A 17,945-nucleotide genomic window follows, 5' to 3' on the forward strand; every position below is an offset into this window, starting at 1 on the left:
CATTAACAGATACATGGAACTATAGTAAACTATTGAATACTCTTTAGGAGTTAGTTATGGCTTCCTGAACTAGTTCCAGAACAGCATTTATTGTAGGAATTTGCTGTCCTTGCTACATGTTTTAAAGAAATATTCTGGAAATGTTATATCCTACACAATTAGCCCTGTTAATGTATTTTAAATACATTTTTACTATAAACAATCTATTCTTTTTTCAGTCCATTTTCTATTATTTGTTATTATGAATTACTTTTTTAGGAAAGCACTTCTTCCTTTTAAAGGGCTTAAATCTGTTTGCATTGAGTACAATGGCCAAACTACCACTGACTTCAATGGCAACAGGACTGAATTCATATCCATAGTTTATATGTATTTTTATGTGAGTTTGTAATATTATACATAGAAATGTGTGTGTGTATATATACATAGATATATAGATAGATATATAGTGCATATAGGACAGATTTTATATGCATAATAGAATATAATGTATGTGTTTAATGATAGAAATAGATATGTGACACATAAGTTCTTGTAAGTTGAACTAGGAAAGTTCTATAGAAAACTGTGTTGTCTTTAAACTTTGAGGCATGTCTCACAAAGAAGAATTATTGCTATGGAATTTGTGCCACAGTAGTTACTGTGGGAAAAGATTTTAATTTTAATGCCTTCCCTATAGATTTATATATATTATATTACACACACACATAGAAATACATGTAAACTATGGATATGAACTCAGTCCTGCTGCCAGGTAGGATCCCAATATTAAAGAAAAGAAAGATTATGTTCTGGAGAGGAGCACATTTAGGAAGTAGTATTCCAGATAGATGTTGCATTGCTTATAGTCAGACATCTTCACATATTTCCGTGGAGTGTATTTCTTTAATTATATCTTTTGATCCTTCCCAGGGCTCCGGCGGAGCGAGAGTCTGTCAGAGAAGCAGGTGAAAGAAGCCAAATCTAAATGTAAAAGCATTGCTCTGCTGCTGACGGCAGCTCCCAATCCCAATTCCAAGGGGGTGTTGATGTTCAAGAAGCGTCGCCAAAGAGCCAGGAAATACACTTTAGTCAGCTACGGCACCGGGGAACTAGAACGTGAAGACGACGAGGGTGAAGAAGGGGAAGGTGAAGAAGGTGACAAAGAAAACACTTTTGAGGTAACTTTATTTGGAACAAGTGAGTCAGAAATAGATGAAGATTTCTTCTCTGACATTGACCACGAAGGCCAGATTGTGACATTTGATTGGGACACTGGTCTGCTGGAGATTGAAAAGAAACTAAAAGGTGGAGACGAGATGCAGATGTTGCCAGAGACCAAGGGCAAGGGGGCCCTCATGTTTGCCAAGAGACGGCAGAGAATGGATGAGATCACAGCTGAGCAAGAAGAGGTGAAGTCACACAGAATGCATGCAGAGGAACAAAGAGAAGCCACCCCAAAAGAGAGCTTCAGACAAGTGAGCTCCTCATCCTATCAGGCAAAAGAGGAAGAAACGTCAAAAATGCAGAGCTGTGTGAGCAAAAGTTACATAGAGGTGAGCCACAGTCATGGCAAAATGGTACAACAAAATGGCATTGGGGGAGCCTCAGAGACAAACATCTCCTTTCAGTCTTCTGACCCCCATAAATCAACACCTTTAAACAGAACAGCTAAACCTTTTCCTGGTATATCGAATCAAGCAGCAGCACCATTTTCACCAACAAGAAATGTGACTAGCCCTCTCTCAGATTTACCACCACCACCTTTCTATTCCTCAGTTAGCCCACCACCTCAAACTTCATATAGAGCAGTATTGAGTCCAGTGGCCAGCACAGCTCAGCCAGCTCTTTGGTCACCAACAGAGCAGATAGCATCCAGAGATGAAAGAATTGCAGTGCCGGCCAAAAGAACTGGGATACTACAAGAGGCAAAGAAAAGAAGCACTGCAAAGCCTATGTTTACTTTCAAAGAACCTCCCAAAGTGAGTCCTAACCCTGCCCTATTGTCCCTTGTAAAGAATACAGAAGGCAAACGAGGTACTGGAACTGGATTTGAATCGGGACCTGAAGAAGACTACCTTAGTTTGGGAGCAGAGGCTTGTAATTTCATGCAGATCCAAGCATCAAAACAAAAGACCCCTCCTCCTGTGGCTCCAAAGCCCTCAGTCAAAGTCTCTCCTACTGCTGCCACTCCCATTTCACCAGTCTGGTCACCTCCAGCTGTGGCTTCTACCCAGCCTCCTGCCTTCCCAACTCCAAACTCACCCCAAGCTGCAGTTCCTGCACCAATCAAAGTAAGACAACCTGCTCCTCATGTCTTACCTCCAAGTACTCTTAACATAGCTGGTCCTTTTAAAGGGCCTCAAACAACAGTATCAAATCAAAATTATATACCAAAAACAACACCTACCACACCAATAGGAAATGTTGCATTTGCTGGAGGAATGGGGCCAGCCCTTGAGATGCCACCAGCTTTTAGTGGAAAAGGAGCACAGTTATTTGCCAAAAGGCAATCTCGAATGGAGAAGTATGTGGTAGACTCAGAAACTGTGCAGGCACATATGGCACGGGCCTCATCTCCAACTCCATCTTTACCAGCTTCTTGGAAGTATTCATCTAATGTTCGAGCACCTCCACCCGTTGCTTACAATCCCATCCAGTCCCCCTCTTATCCTCTTGCTGCTACTAAACCCCAATCTAAATCACCTGCAGTTACCAAAACTACCAAAAGAAAACCTAAGAAAGCGCTCAGTGCTTTGGATGTTATGAAGCATCAGCCATATCAACTTAATGCATCTTTATTTACTTTTCAACCTCCTTCTACTACTAAGGAAAGCCTAGCTACTAAGCAGTCTACAAAGTCCGACTCAGTGTCTGCCTCAAAACATGCTCTGCCTTCAAGACCACTCAGTGATGGTTCTTCTGCTAATGTCCAAGCATCTTCAGTGTACTCCGTACCAGCCTACAGTTCACAACTGTGGTTCCAGTCGAATGCATCCACTCCAATAAATGAGTCCTACGAGTCTAGTGGTCACCCCTCATTTTCTAAGCAAGAATCAATCACATCCTCTTCGTTTACTGCTCCAAGGCCAAAGTTTTCAGCAAAGAAAGTTGGAGTCACAGCCCAGGTGTGGAAGCCATCAATCATTGAAGAGTAAATCTTGTAGTTGCAACTCAGTGTCCACTTTGCTTGCAAAAAATTGTTTGCAGTGGTGATCTAGCACACCAAGAGTGCCTATAGCAGTCCTTAGCTTACTTAATAACTTCAGATGTATCCCCTCAAATCTGAGTCCAAACTATTTAAAATTTTAAAGTGAATCAAAATGGTTATAAAATTAAGATGACAAACACTTATGAATATTATCACACACTTTATACATATAACATCCTGAAATGGACAAATACTATTGTATTAAGTAAGCCGGATGCTAGGTTTTATGCTTTAAGATGAAAACAAATATCACAGCGAGCAGTGTCCCCTGTATTTCAAACAATTAGAAATAGCCTTCATACTATTTTTCTGAACTGTGCTCTGGTGGCCCAAGGGTTTGAGTAAAATTAAACAACATGCATTGATTTTAGATTTATTTTTAAAAGTGCCTATCATAATATCTATCACTAATGTAACATACAAAATAGATACAGTTTTAGGCTCTGCTCTCCAGTTGAATCTTTACGGACGGACCCTTGTGTCCACACAGAGCCCCGATGGCTTTAGTGGAAGATGGTGCATAGGCACAAGGATTCTCCCACGAGTTTCTGATTGCAGAATCAGGGCCTTAGTGTGTAAGTTATGTGGATCAGCTCTGATCCAAAATCATGAATTGCTTCTCTGATTTCACAGAGGATGTGCCATAAGGAATGTTGAAATGTTTTGAAAAAGACTGACTTAGAGGAAATAGGAAAGTGGCTGGAAAAGATGTTAAGGTTTTTCCATTTTTAGGAAATTCTAAACTGAAGTTTACAGTCCCAGTGCAGGCATATTTTTAATAACCATTTGCCTTGACTCCAACAAATGACTCATTATAGAAGCCAGCAAATTAGGATTGTTGAACAGTTAAGATGGGTGAGCTGAGTTTTGCAGTTGTGATGTGATGCAATACTTTCTCATGAAAGCACAGTGACTAAGAATTGAAGGGATACATAATGAGTACTGATTTTTGCAACCAGACTAGAAAATGCCATATAAATCAATGTATAATGATAGGTCATGATTATTACCTCACCTTACTACTGGTATCTCACAGACATTTTCCTGTTTGCATTTTGGGCTTTTTCTGCTGTTATTCTTTTTACTCTGTTCTTGCACTTTCACCCTTTACTTCATGTATTGTGGACCAGGAGGATCAAGGCACTGCTACCATGCAAATCTCTACTCAGAGAAGGCCAGATTCTGCCATTTATAATCAGGCTGAGTTATACTGAACTCCAGGTCAGATAGGCTAGTTGAACTCAAAGGGACAGATTCGGACACCCTTACTCATGCTGAGTAGCACTTTACTCCTTAAGTGGTTCCATTGAAATCAGTGGGACCACTTTTGAAGCAAAGTGCTATTCATCATGTATGTCAGAATCTGGCCCAAAAGAATACTTGTACGACTCAGTATGGGTAAAGGTGGCAGAGTCTAGTGTAGATATATTTGTTTGAGCCACCTTCCAACTGGCTATGGGCCAGATTATGGAGCGATGATAGAGTGCTAAGTATTTACTAACTCAAGTAATCCAATTGCTTGCAGTGTGGGAGTACTTAAATGAGCGAGTGCTCATCAGTGAGTGAAACCTCCACAATTTATCCCCATAATATTAAATTAACTGCTAATAAGTTTGAAAAACAATAAACTTTATTGTACATGTGAAAATCAAGTGTTCCCTGACAATGTAGTTCACCAAGGGTTGGATTCAAAGACCATTGAAGTCATTGGAAAGATTTCCACTGGCGTCAGTGGGTTTTGGATTATGACACCGATGGGGAACAATCAGGGACCACAGCCTGGGTGAATCAACTCACATTAGGAATCAAGGATAACTGCTGGAAACTGCAGGAAAACCAATCAGTTCTGCATGAAAAAGTAAAGAGAGACTATATTGCAAATACAATTTGCCCGAGTATATGGTACCAATCTTTTAATCCTCTTGTGATCTCATTTCCATTCATTTTCCACTGTCAGTCTGCTGTATTTTTCCTCCACCATTAAACTTGTCCTTTCTTCTTTACTTTTGATTTTCATTTTTTTTATTTACATGGATATATTGACTATGTATTTTCCTGCTGTTTCTATTTTCTATGCATTTCAATTACTATCTAGACTGATTATCTTTTCTTTCTCATATAATTTCATAATATTAAATACCTTAATTAGCTAAGTTACATAAATTCCTTAGTAAGCTACAAATCAAAAAAGATAATATCTACTGTTACCAGGGATAAGGGTAGTGGGGTATCACACTTTTTTCAGGAGCAGATAGATAGCTATCTAGACAGATAAAAATTGCCAAATAAATCTAGTCACTTTAAGACTAGGACATTATAGTATTCCCCAATAAAAGCCATTCTCTGAACAGTATGTATATTGTAATCATGCTAAAAAATGAACTTCCTCTGATGAAGGACTTAACTATTTTATATTTTTAATAGGGCTGTTGATTAATCGCAGTTAACTCATGTAATTAACTCAAAAAAATTAACTGTGATTAAAAAAAATCACTATGAATTGCACTTTTAAACAATAAAATACCAAGTGAAATTTATTAATTATTTTTGGACGTTTTTCTGTATTTTAAAATATATTGATTTCTATTACAACACAGAACACAAAATGTACAGCACTCACTTTATAGTATTATTTTTATTACAAAAATTTGCACTGTAAAAATGATAAACAAAAACAATAGTATTTTTCAATTCACCTCATACAAGTACCATAGTGCAATCTCTTTATCATGAAAGTGTAACTTACAAATGTAGATTTTTTTTTTGTTATGTAACTGCTCTCAAAAACAAAACAATGTAAAACTTTAGAGCCTACAAGTCCACTCAGTCCTACTTCTTGTTCGGCCAATTGCTAAGGCAAACAAGTTTGTTTACATTTACAAGAGACACTGCTGACTGGTTCTTATTTACAATGTCACTGGAAAGTGAGAACAAACGTTCCCATGGCATTTTGTAGCTAGTATTGGAAGATATTTACATGCCAGATATGCTAAACATTCATATGCCCCTTCATGCTTCGACTACCATTCCAGAAGACATGCTTCTATGCTGATGATGCTCGTTAAAAAAAAAAAGTGTTACTTAAATTTGTGACTCAACTCCTTGGGGGAGAATTGTATGTCTCCTGTTCTGTTTTACCCACATTCTGCCATATATTTTATGTTAACGCAGTCTCAAATGATGACGCAGCACACGTTCGTTTTAAAAACACTTTCACAGCAGATTTGACAAAAAGCAAAGATGGTACCAATGTGAGATTTCTAAGGATAGATACAGCACTTGACTCAAAGTTTAAGAATCTGAAGTGCCTTCCAAAATCAGAGAGGGATGAGGTGTGGAACGTGCTTCAGAAATCATAAAAGAGCAACACTCCAATGTGGAAACTACAGAATCCGGACCACCAGAAAAGAAAATCAGCCTTCTGCTGGTGGCATCTGACTCAGATGATGAAAATGGACAGGCGTCAGTCTGCTCTGCTTTGGATCATTATCGAGCAGAACCCATCATCAGCATGGACGCATGTCTTCTGGAATGGTATTTGAAGCATGAAGGGACATATGAATCTTTGGTGCATCTGGCATGTAAGTATCTTGTAATGCTGGCTACAACAATGCCATGTGAATGCCTGTTTTCATTTTCAGGTGACATTGTAAATAAGACATGGGCAGCATTATCTCTTGCAAATTGTAACCAAACTTGTTTGTCTGTGTGATTGGCTGAAGTAGGACTGGGTGGACTTGTAGGTTCTAAAGTTTTGCATTGTTTTATTTTTCAATGCAGCTTTTTTAGTACATAATTCCACATTTGTCAGTTGCCCTTTCATGATAAAGACATTGCACTACAGTACTTGTATGAGGTGAATTGAAAAATACTATTTCTTAATGGTTTTTTACAGTGCAAATTCTTGTAATCAAAAATAAATATAAAGTGAGCCCTGTACACATATTTTGTGTTGTAATTTAAATCAATATATTTGAAAATGTAGAAAACATCTGAAAATATTTAAATAAATGGTATTCTATTATTGTTTAACAGTGTGATTAATCACAATTAATTTTTTTAATCATACAATTAATTGCGATTATTTTTTTTAATTGCTTGACAGCCCTAATTTTTAACTCAATCAGGTATGGACAGTGCCTGGACTCTAGTAATTAGATACAGTGCCTTTCACGTCTTGATCACCAGTTCAACTGTGGCCTAGGTTACCAGTTACTGAAAGTCATGACCAGCTGCTGAGTGGCCTATGTGAAATGAATGGATGATCTCAGTCCAGCTTCTAGCATCTAGAGGTCTGCATCACAAAGCCACCCCACCCATCCATTCAAAATTGGAACTGGCACTCTTGTTGGAAGTATCTGCATAGAGGACAAAGATATGAATGTGACGTGGATTTGAAGATTGGGTTACACTCTCATCCCCAGAGGTGCTCACCTCCCAGTGAGTAATGAGCCACATTGGCAGGGCAATGTGAGAATGTTGTGGGTATAAAGAGAGGTCTTCAGTTTCCTGGGCCATGAAGCCAGCACCTTCCACTAGCACTAAATTCACTTTTAAAATTTGGACAGAAAGATGCATTGCATGCAGTGATACAGACAAGCTGAAAATGCATTTATACAATCAGTTAAAATCCTGTACGTATATACAGAATGAGTGAGAAGTGAGCTTCTGTAGCTGCAGTCTTATAACTTTTAGCTAAGCATCTCTGTACTTCATCCAAAAGAGAGAGAGGAGTTCAAGTTGCAAATCTGGATTTGTGTCTGGATTTTGAATTTCCAACGGTGTTCAATTCCACACTTTTGGTTTGACCCATGGCAGTGATATAGGAGGAGCTAGACCTTAAGAATTGGGTTTTCAAAAGCAGTGAAGTCAGTCAGAAGTACAAACCCTAATGATTTTCAGTGGGACTAATGGCACCTAACGTACTTATGGTTTTTTGAAAATTCCATCTAGGTCTGAATCGAGTTTCAGATTCTGAAACACTGCCGTCCCCAAGCACATACTTCCATATACACATACACGCACGGCACATGTATTTTGTGAGTTCTTGGATCTCAGGTTTGCTTCAAGCCCATCTCTAATAGTAAGGTAAGTCAAGAGCTCTTAATAGCATTTCAGCATAAGACTGGGCTATTTAAATTAACTATTTCACCTGTAATGTCATCTCCTGAGAACCAGACCTTAGAGGACAGCTGAGTATTGTCATTCAGGTTTAAATTAGAGGCCATAAATGATATCACGCAGAACTGAAGAAAACACAGAGTTTATATGTAAAGGAGCCATTTGATATACTGAATTATTTTTAATATATCCTGATGAGAATACACTGACTTGGGCACAATGAATGAGCACATTTGACTATGAAAGTCAGACCATAGAAGACATACTTCCAATATGCTCATGACCTTGTTCAAAAATTCCTTAAAATCTTCATATTGTTTTCAGTGTATTTAATTATTATCACATAAAATTATGGTGAATACTTCAAGGTGCTACAGGAGCTTAAATTCTGGAGATCCTTCTATGAAATCAGCTACTTCAATCGAGGACTCAAATTTACCAAGAAAAATCTCAGTCTTGTGAGTCCCTTTATTTTTGAGGCTGGCAGATATACTTTTAACTTCTGGTTGTCTTCTCTAGTTGGTGTGGAGGCATATGAGAATAAAGGGATCTCTCTTAGTGGTGCAGTGGTTCAAAAGGACACAGATAGTTGATCGACCTCCAGCCTTTAGATTTCATATGCCTGGCAATTTTTTTATTCTTAGTTACGTCCATCACGAGCCATAATTTTTCTCATGTACTGTACATATAGCCTTCAAATGTACGGGAATCACAACACTCTTTCCTAGCATGAATCAGTGGAGAAAGATGTGAGGTGTTTTTAAAAAACAAAAACAAAAAACAAAAACAGACTCCCACAGTAGGGTGATACTTTGCCTGGAAATGCATATAGATATATATATAAAAAAAATGTGTTGTCAGGTACATCCCCTGGACAAAATTCTTCTTAAAGGTAGAAAGGTGAGCCATTACAAAGGAGTGTACAAGGGGGTTCAGGAGCACTGAGAAGCAAAGTATAAGGGGAACCTTATAATAAAGAACCTGATCATGTAGGCACACAGTGTACAGAGTATCCAGGACCTCGTCTTAACAAGCCATCAGCCTTATAGGGATGCTCAGCTGCTCCAGCGTCTCGTAGGAGATCTCATTGCACATTCTGAGGTGGGGAAAATACCAATGAAGCAATGGCATTGATTCCCATAAGAACTTTGGAAGATTTTTCCCTATATTGTTTCATGACTTTTATTGATATTACATGACTTTGCATGGTATTAAATTTTTTAAAATTGATTCATTATGGAAAAAACAGATTGCTCCAACGTTGCTCTATAACTGGACATGATGCAACTGTCTTTGCTTACAGTCACACACCCGAGACTCTACTGATCACTTTTATAGTTAGACCTGACAAGTGTAAGACTTCACTATCACAGCCTGACAGCATGTTATCTTATAATGACTCTATTCAGCTCAAAATCGGAATGTTTATACAAAGAAGCAAACTGACAATAAGATCATCAAAAAAATGGATTCAAAAGCTATGAGTATATTCATTGCAAGCGGTTTTCTTGGGAAGATATATGACTGTTCTAACTTCATAGCCCACAAGCATCACCTACACCCTTAACAATGTCAAAGGAAAGAGTTCGAGCCACTCAAGAGGTATGTTTGACAAATGCTATCCAGCTGGGCACTTATTGCAGGAAGCATTTTTTTTCCAGGAAAAGAATTAAAACTCACACAAGGCCCCGAAGCTCAGTGAAATGTTATGTTGGAGAGAACTTTTCTAGCTGCAAACCTTCAGGCCTCTATCTACTTCACTGGAGCAAAGCTAGTACTCACCAGATGGTGGTGCTATCATGATTCTAGGCAGATTCCCTGAGCAGTGAGGACAAACACCGTGTCAGTTAAGCCTTGTGTTTGTCTTCACTGTTCCTGGGGAAAAAAATCCCTTCTCTGCCCACACCAATGTTCATAATTCACTTTGAACTTCAGTGTGGGCAGAACCTAGAGATAATCATACTGATATTCACAGCCTTATAATGCATTAGTAAGAACTATGCATTGCCTTAGGCTGAGGAGGCTCTACTCAGGGGAGAAAATACCTCTCTTAACCTGTGTTTGGGGATTTATTTTCTGGCACAAGGCTGATTGTTTAAGGTAATCAAATTAATATAGTAGCAGTAACTATATTAAAGTTCGAGTTCTCGATTCTGGTTATATGGTGACCCCTAATTCTTGTGTTATGAGAAGGAGTAAATATCACTTCCTTATTTACTTTCTCCATGCCAGTCATGATTTTGTAGACCTCTATCAGATCCCCCGTTAGTTGTTTCTTTTCCAAGCTGAAAAGTCACAGTCTTATTAATCACTCCTAACACAGAAGCTGTTCCATACTCCTAATCATTTTTGTTGTCTTTTTCTGTACCTTATCCAATTCCACAGTATCTTTTTTGAGATGGGGCAACCAAATATGCATGCAGTATTCAAGATGTGGGCATACCCTGGATTTATATTGAGGCAATATGATATTTCCTGTCTTATCTGTCCCTTTCCTAATGATTCCCAACATTCTGTGACTGCTGCTACACATTGAGTGGATGTTTTCTGAGAACTATCCACAATGACTCCAAGATCTCTTTCTTGAGTGGCAACAGCTAATTTAGACCCCATAATTTATATGTATAGTTGGAATTAGGTTTTCCAGTGTGCATTATTTTGCATTTATCCAAATTACATATCATCTGCCATGTTGTTGCCCATTCACCCAGTTTTATGAGATCCCTTTGTAATGTTTCGCAGTCTGCTTTGGACTTAACTTGAGTAGTTCTGTATCATCTGCAAATTTTGCCCCTCACTCTTTATCCCTTTCTCCAGATCATTTATGAATTTGTTGAGCAGTACTGGTCCCAGTAGAGACCCCTCAGGCACATCACTATTTACCTCTCTCCTTTCTGAAACCATTTATTCCTAATTTTTGTTTCCTATCCAGGAACCTTCCCTCTTATCCCATGACATCTTACTTTGCTTAAGAGCCTTTAGTGAAGAACCTTGTCAAAGGCTCTCTCAAAATCTAAGAACCCTTTATCCACTAGATCACCCTTGTCCGCATGTTTGTTGACCCTGTCGAAAAATTTTAGTAGAATGATGAGGCATGATTTCCCTTTGTAAAAACCATGTTAACTCTTCCCCAACAAAATCGCATTCATCATGGGCAACCTCCATTCTGACATTTCCTAATTTTTGCGTGCTCAACATTATGACCTTAATAATGTTCTTAATGTGTGTAATTTTCTAGGTTTTTTTTTAAAAAAGCAAACTGAAAAAACTCCATCACATGGCATTATACTGACACTCACATGAGTTATCATCCTGGTTGGAACATTAGATCCACCACTCAGACCTCCGCTACTTGAGCTAATGGAGTAACTGACAGCAGTAGTAGATTGTCATTCTCTATGTGGGCAGGCAATAGAGGGGAATGAGACACTTTGCCAGTGGGCTTCACAGTGGAGAAATGGTGAGATTCAGACATCCTGGGTTCCATTCCAGGTCTGGAGGGGTCTGTGCTTCAGTGGCACAGACTCTTCTGCCCTCGCTCCACCAAGTGTGACTCCTGCTCCAGCCTGTCCCAGTCTTTTCTTTTTCCCATGCCCGGTTCATCATCCCAGTCCCAGTATCCTCACCCAGCTAGTCCCAGTTTCCCCCTTCTGAGCTGTCTCCTTCCACCCTACTGGCTCTGCCCCAATCCCATTTCCCTCTGTGGCTCACAGTCTCCTTACCCAGCCAGTCCCAATCTCTCTCCACCTCCTTCTCCCAGTCCCAGTGTCCCTCTTCCCCAAGGCACCTTGTCTCAACTTCTTTCCCTAACCCCTGTTGGTCCAGCTCTTGTCCTGTCTTCATTTGAATCAGACAGCTTCCATCTCCCCACTGCCTTGACCCAGGTCATTGAGAGTACAGGGAGAGAATCTCCCCACTCTTTAGAGCTGGACCTAGCATGACACCCAGCAGCCCAGAGTTGCCCAGCAGCCCAGTTGCAGCAAAAACACGGCTCTGCCCCAGATCAACTCTTCGGGAAATTTAGCTGCTAAAAATGCAGGAAGTCTGTACTGAAAATGTGCGATCTACAATTTTTCTAAGGCTTCTATCTTGGTCAAATCTGAGCATATTTTCAAAGGTATGGAAAAATGTACATCCATGACACAAAGTCCCCACCCCCCGCCACATTTCAAATTCCTGATCCAAAGCATGGGGGCACTAGAGCTTTATAAATAACAGATCACCAGAAAATGTTATAATGAACAAAACAATGTATTTTCCCCAAAGCTCATTCTCTAAAACAGCTGAACTATTTTGACTAAAAACGTTCAAAAGAAATCAGCCTGAGGAAGACACCACACATGGAAATTTTCAGCTAAAATGGTTAAATATTGGCAGTTATAAGTAACTGAAAACAAGGTCTTCATAGTGGAAAGTGCTGGGCAACATTGTAATAGCTGGAACTACCAGCACTGCCTATAATATACTGTGTGTTTTATACTGATGTTTTGCAATTTGTGACAGAGTCATTTACTCAGCACCTTTATTTCTGTATTCATTTAAGATTTCTTCATTATCCATGCAGTATTGAGGAGACAGCAACTACTATTTTAGATCCAGGTTTGCTTTAAAAATACATAGGCACTATGGAGGACACAGGAGCAATCCTACTTTACTTTCCATGGCAGGATAGAGAATGTGTGTGTATGTGGGGGGGAGGTAGTGGTTCATAGCAGGTGATCAGAGAAGGAGCACAGCTGTATGCATCTGTAGCCTAGACAAATTTCTATGGTGTATGCAAACTCCTGACTTTTCCCTTGTGCACCCCCACTTTGTACCCTGGAGCGTAAGGACAATATGTGGATGTGGTATGAATTGGATGCAAGGATGGCACCAGGGAGACCACTTTACCCCCAGAATCCAGCCACAACAGCCATTTGGAGCAAAAATAATGACTCTTGTGACTGAACAAGAGTAACCAGAGCTAAGTACCTGGGACAGCTGGTGGTTAGCCTTCTGCCAGACACAGCTCTCTATTTTTGGTCAGTACAGGATTTGGCCTTTAAGTGGAGCTCACACAGCTAAAATCATTAATAATTTGCTAGCCAGAACATAAACCAGCCAGACTCATAAACTGCACCTACTTTCAAATGCTCTTTGGTTTCTTATCCTAGTTAACCATAACTTACACATGAACACAGCTACTGTTAAACTCCAGAAGGTGGCAGCAAATGCTCTTTCCTCTGGGAAATGTGCTATGTCCACTCCTCTGTTTAATTGAAAATAGGGATTTCTAGGAGCCAAAAGAATCTTCAGTCCCTTGCATATTACAGATAAAACTTTATTGTGTTTTTACAATCAGATTTGATGTGAAAATTATGGGACAAACTAAAGCAACCATTTTCCCTTGCTTAAATTAAACAGAAGTATACTGAGCTAACTCAGTATCTAACTTACCTAGGGTTAGCAGTAGAGCTGTGCAAAGAAAAGGAATTCCATTTTGCAGAGGATTTTGATATTTTGAAAATTGGTTTCCTTTGGATTTGGAATGAAAACCAAAAATTTTGAAATTCTTTATAAATGGGAATGCCCTGCCTCCATTGCAGTCTGTCTAGTGAGTTTCTCTAGAAACATGGACCCTGGAAACCTTGGTTCAGGGGCAGTCATAGGACTAGATTCACAAAAGGACTTAGATACCTAGCTGCTTTTTTAGGTTCCTAAATCTAGCAATAGGGTGTAGTTAACATTGACAAAACCACAAAACTGCCACCTAACCCTATGAGCAGTCAGTTTCCACTGGTGAGCTTGACCAAGCTTCCTAAATCCTGATGCCACTGACAGGGGTGGCTCTAGGTATTTTGCTGCCTCAAACACGGCAGGCAGGCTGCCTTCAGCAGCAGCCTGTGGGAGGTCCATCAAAGACGCAGGACCAGTGGACCCTCCGGAGGCTGCCGCCGAAGGCAACCTGCCTGCTGCCCTCGTGGCAAGCAGCAGAGCACCCCCCGCGGCTTGCCGCCCCAAGCACACGCTTGGTGTGCTGGTGCCTGGAGCCGCCCCTGGCCACTGAGCTGCTTGGCATCCTAGGTCATGCCTCACCGCCAGTGGGATTCTCCAACCAGACAATTGCATGCCTATCTTGCCTGCAGGGCCCAATCCAGTAGGCATGCTCTGAGTACACCTAACAAACAAAACAAAGGACAGTCGGGGCAAGCACGTGCACCCCATATTATAGCAAACAGCCCACTTGTTAAGGACATTCTGCCTTATTTGGAGGAGGGCCTTGAACCCAGGTCTCCCAAGAGAGCTTCCTAAACATCTAGGCTATGGGGTATTCTGGGATAGGGCTCTCTCAGTCTCTTCTGTTGAAGTGGTTCCACTTTTTATAAATAATTAACTCTCCATCAAAGCAGGGATTTGACCCTGACTCTCCCCCATCTCAGCTGAATGCCCTAACCACTGGGCTATTGGGTCAATCTCTTGCTTTTTCCTCTGTCTCTGGCCCAATGAATATTTAATTATTTATATAACTTGGAATAACTTCAGCAGGAGACATAACTGGGAGCGTGGGGGTGGGTAAGAGCACTTTCCTGACATGTGGGAGAACCTGGATTCAAGTCTCCCACATCCCAGGACAGTGCTAAGCACTGAGCTATTAGCTATAATGGGTGGGGATCTCCCTTGCTCTCTCTGATTCTTCAGGAAAAAGGGCTGATCTGTCTTAGGTGCCTGACTCCAGGAGAGGGTTTATGGGTGAGAATCCCAAGTGGAGATAGACTCCTCCCTACCTGGCTTGCTGGCTTCTGAGAATCCCTTACTTAGGCAACTTGTTCTCCCTTTACACTAAAATGGGAACTCAGATGCCTAATTCATACCTAATAAATAATGCTTAGCTCCATATTATAGTGTTTCCTAATTACTTATGTATCTATTTCACAAAATCATATAGACAGACACATTTTCTATGTACACACATGCACAATTGTGTGTGCATTGATTCACATCTATCTACCTAATTCAGTAAATTACTTTTGGGAATAATGCTACATTTGCTTTAGTGTATATGAATATACACTTCAAATATATTAAAGATACATATATGGTAAAATAAATGTTTGCTTTATTGAACACTTTATAAATACTTTGCATTTTTAAAAACGTTAATGTAACAAGCCTTTCAGCTGTTCTCATGTTTGTTGGAGAAGCCAACTGCAGCTATAAAAATTCCCTAAGATTCTGGCAGACAACTTGTTTGTCTTTCATCCTCTTTTTATCTAAAAACTCTTGCCTCCATTCAGTAAGTATTCTAGGGCAGTGGTATTCTTTCCTGAAGAGCTTCAAACAGAGTAATGGGAAAGCACAGACTAATCACAGAGTAGCATTTTGACTTGTCATGATGTTGCAACATCACACACAACATATTGGGTTTGTTTAGTTTGGAAAAGAGAAGACGAAAGGGGACATGATAGCAGTTTTCAGGTATCTAAAAGGGTGTCATAAGGAAGAGGGAGAAAATTTGTTCATCTTAGCCTCTAAGGATAGAACAAGAAGCAATGGGCTTAAACTGCAGCAAGGGGGTTTAGGTTGGACGTTAGGAAAAAGTTCCTAACTGTCAGGGTGGTTGGACACTGGAATAGATTGCTTAGAGAGGTTGTGGAATCTCTGTCTCTGGAGATGTTTAAGAGTAGGTTAGATAAATGTCAATCAGGGATGGTCTAGACCAGGGGTAGGCAACCTATGGCACGTGTGCCGAAGGCGGCACGCGAGCTGATTTTCAGTGGCATTCACACTGCCTGGGTCCTAGCCACCGGTCCGGGGGGCTCTACATTTTAATTTAATTTTCAATGAAGCTTCTTAAACATTTTTAAAACCTTATTTAGTTTACATACAACACTAGTTTAGTTATGTATTATAGACTTAAAGCAAGAGACCTTCTAAAAAATGTTAACGTATTACTGGCACGCAAAACCTTAAATTAGAGTGAATAAATGAAGACTCGGCACATCACTTCTAAAAGGTTGCTGACCCCTGGTCTAGACAGTATTTGGTCCTGCCAGGGGCAGGGGACTGGACTTGATGACCTCTCAAGGTCCATTCCAGTCCTAGAGTCTATGAACATCTTCATGTGATGAAAGAATATCATAATGAAAACATTGCAACAGGATGTCCCCAAGGTATTGTGATTATTTTGTAGCTTTCTGCTGCTTCATTTGATGCCATATCTCTTCTCTTTCCATGCTTCCTTTCTGGCTGGTGGGAGGGAAGGGAAAAAGGGAGTTTTTCTCTCTCTCCCTTCTTCTAAATTTATGTATTTAATGCTTCAAGGAGAGGAAGAGATTGCTAATTCCTCTTTGTTTGCCTGTCACTTTCCCCCCTGCTTCATGTGTGATCTGTGTTTTGTATATTCTACTTAAGGCCAGCTACATTCCAAGCCATGACACAATAAAAACTGCTTGATGGACCTTGAAGAATAGAATATGGATTGAGAACAAGAGGTTGAGTATCACTGTGCCCAGTTAACACTGTCTGGTAAATGAATTGTGAGTGAATTCTAGTGACTAGAGATTGGCCTGAGCCATGAGTTCCTGTGGTTAAGGCCAGACTTCTGAATAGCCTATTACTGATAGGAGTCAGTCATGCATTTAAAATGTTTAGGTACAGTGTTTTGGTTCAGGCCCATCTCTACTAGTGACAAAGTAGTAATTTTAATGACAACAATATAAAATTAATGTGTCATCTCCCAGTCTTCACTTGTGAAAAAATAGGAGATAGGCTTGTGTTTTTAGCATAAATTACATGTTCCTGAAAATCCTTAATGGTCTGTTTTCTGAAGTGTGTAAGCAGATGGAACACCTTTCTGCAATGAAGCCTAGGGAGTATTCAATTCCAGAACAGTGTGGAAGCAGACAAAATAGATCTATTCTTACTAAAAAAAACTGAGAGACTGCAAAATTATTACCTGAGTTTACACACACACACACACACATACACACACACACGTGCAAGTTGCTAGTGGATAATGGTCTTCATTACAACAGCCACCACCATAGTTGGCACCAATTGGAAGACTTGTTGGAAGTCGCAGCTGGGAGGCCCAGGACTAAGTGGGTATGTGAACCTGAGGTAAGGATTGAGGCATATTGGCAGGGCGCAGTGGATAATCTTGTACTGTTACTGCCTGTACTGTATTATTTCTATGGCTAAAGAGAGGAATTCAAGGCCTGATTCTACTGTTACACCCGTGAAAATTGAATCAATGGGGTTATATGCGTATAAAGTTCACATGACAGAGAAGAATCAGGCCCTCAGCACCTTGTCAGCTCAGCAAACAATATATTCATTTAAAACTCCATAGTAAAACAAAGTTGAAAACTTTTAGAAAGAGACTTTTTTCCTTCCCTAGTACAGTAGTGACAGTAGCATCAAACACCCCCCTCACCCCAACCAAGACAAATGGAAAAATCCTCATTGACTTCAATGCGTTTCTGACTTGGCCCCAAGAAGAAAATAACTATTTCATTTTGTTTTATGGTTCTTTCCATAAAACTGAAAAAACTTGCATGAATACTATTGCACGTCCTGTCCATGAAGTTAAATTTCTTATCAGAGACATGAAGCATAAAGATAAAATACTGTATGGCATAATATCGACTTAGTA

General features: G+C 39.9%; 1 protein-coding gene across 1 annotated transcript in view; it reads left to right on the forward strand.

Moving 5' to 3' along the window:
- Nucleotides 1-17,945, forward strand: part of SYNPO2 (synaptopodin 2) — a 123,974-nt gene that overhangs the window by 97,483 nt on the left and 8,546 nt on the right. Inside the window, exon 4 of the mRNA XM_050946227.1 lies at nucleotides 913-3,107. Within this exon, the coding sequence (XP_050802184.1) occupies nucleotides 913-3,107 (2,195 nt within the window). The remainder of the gene's footprint in view (nucleotides 1-912; nucleotides 3,108-17,945) is intronic.

Source organism: Gopherus flavomarginatus, chromosome 3 (assembly GCF_025201925.1).
Source record: "Gopherus flavomarginatus isolate rGopFla2 chromosome 3, rGopFla2.mat.asm, whole genome shotgun sequence".
NCBI lineage: Eukaryota > Metazoa > Chordata > Testudines > Testudinidae > Gopherus > Gopherus flavomarginatus.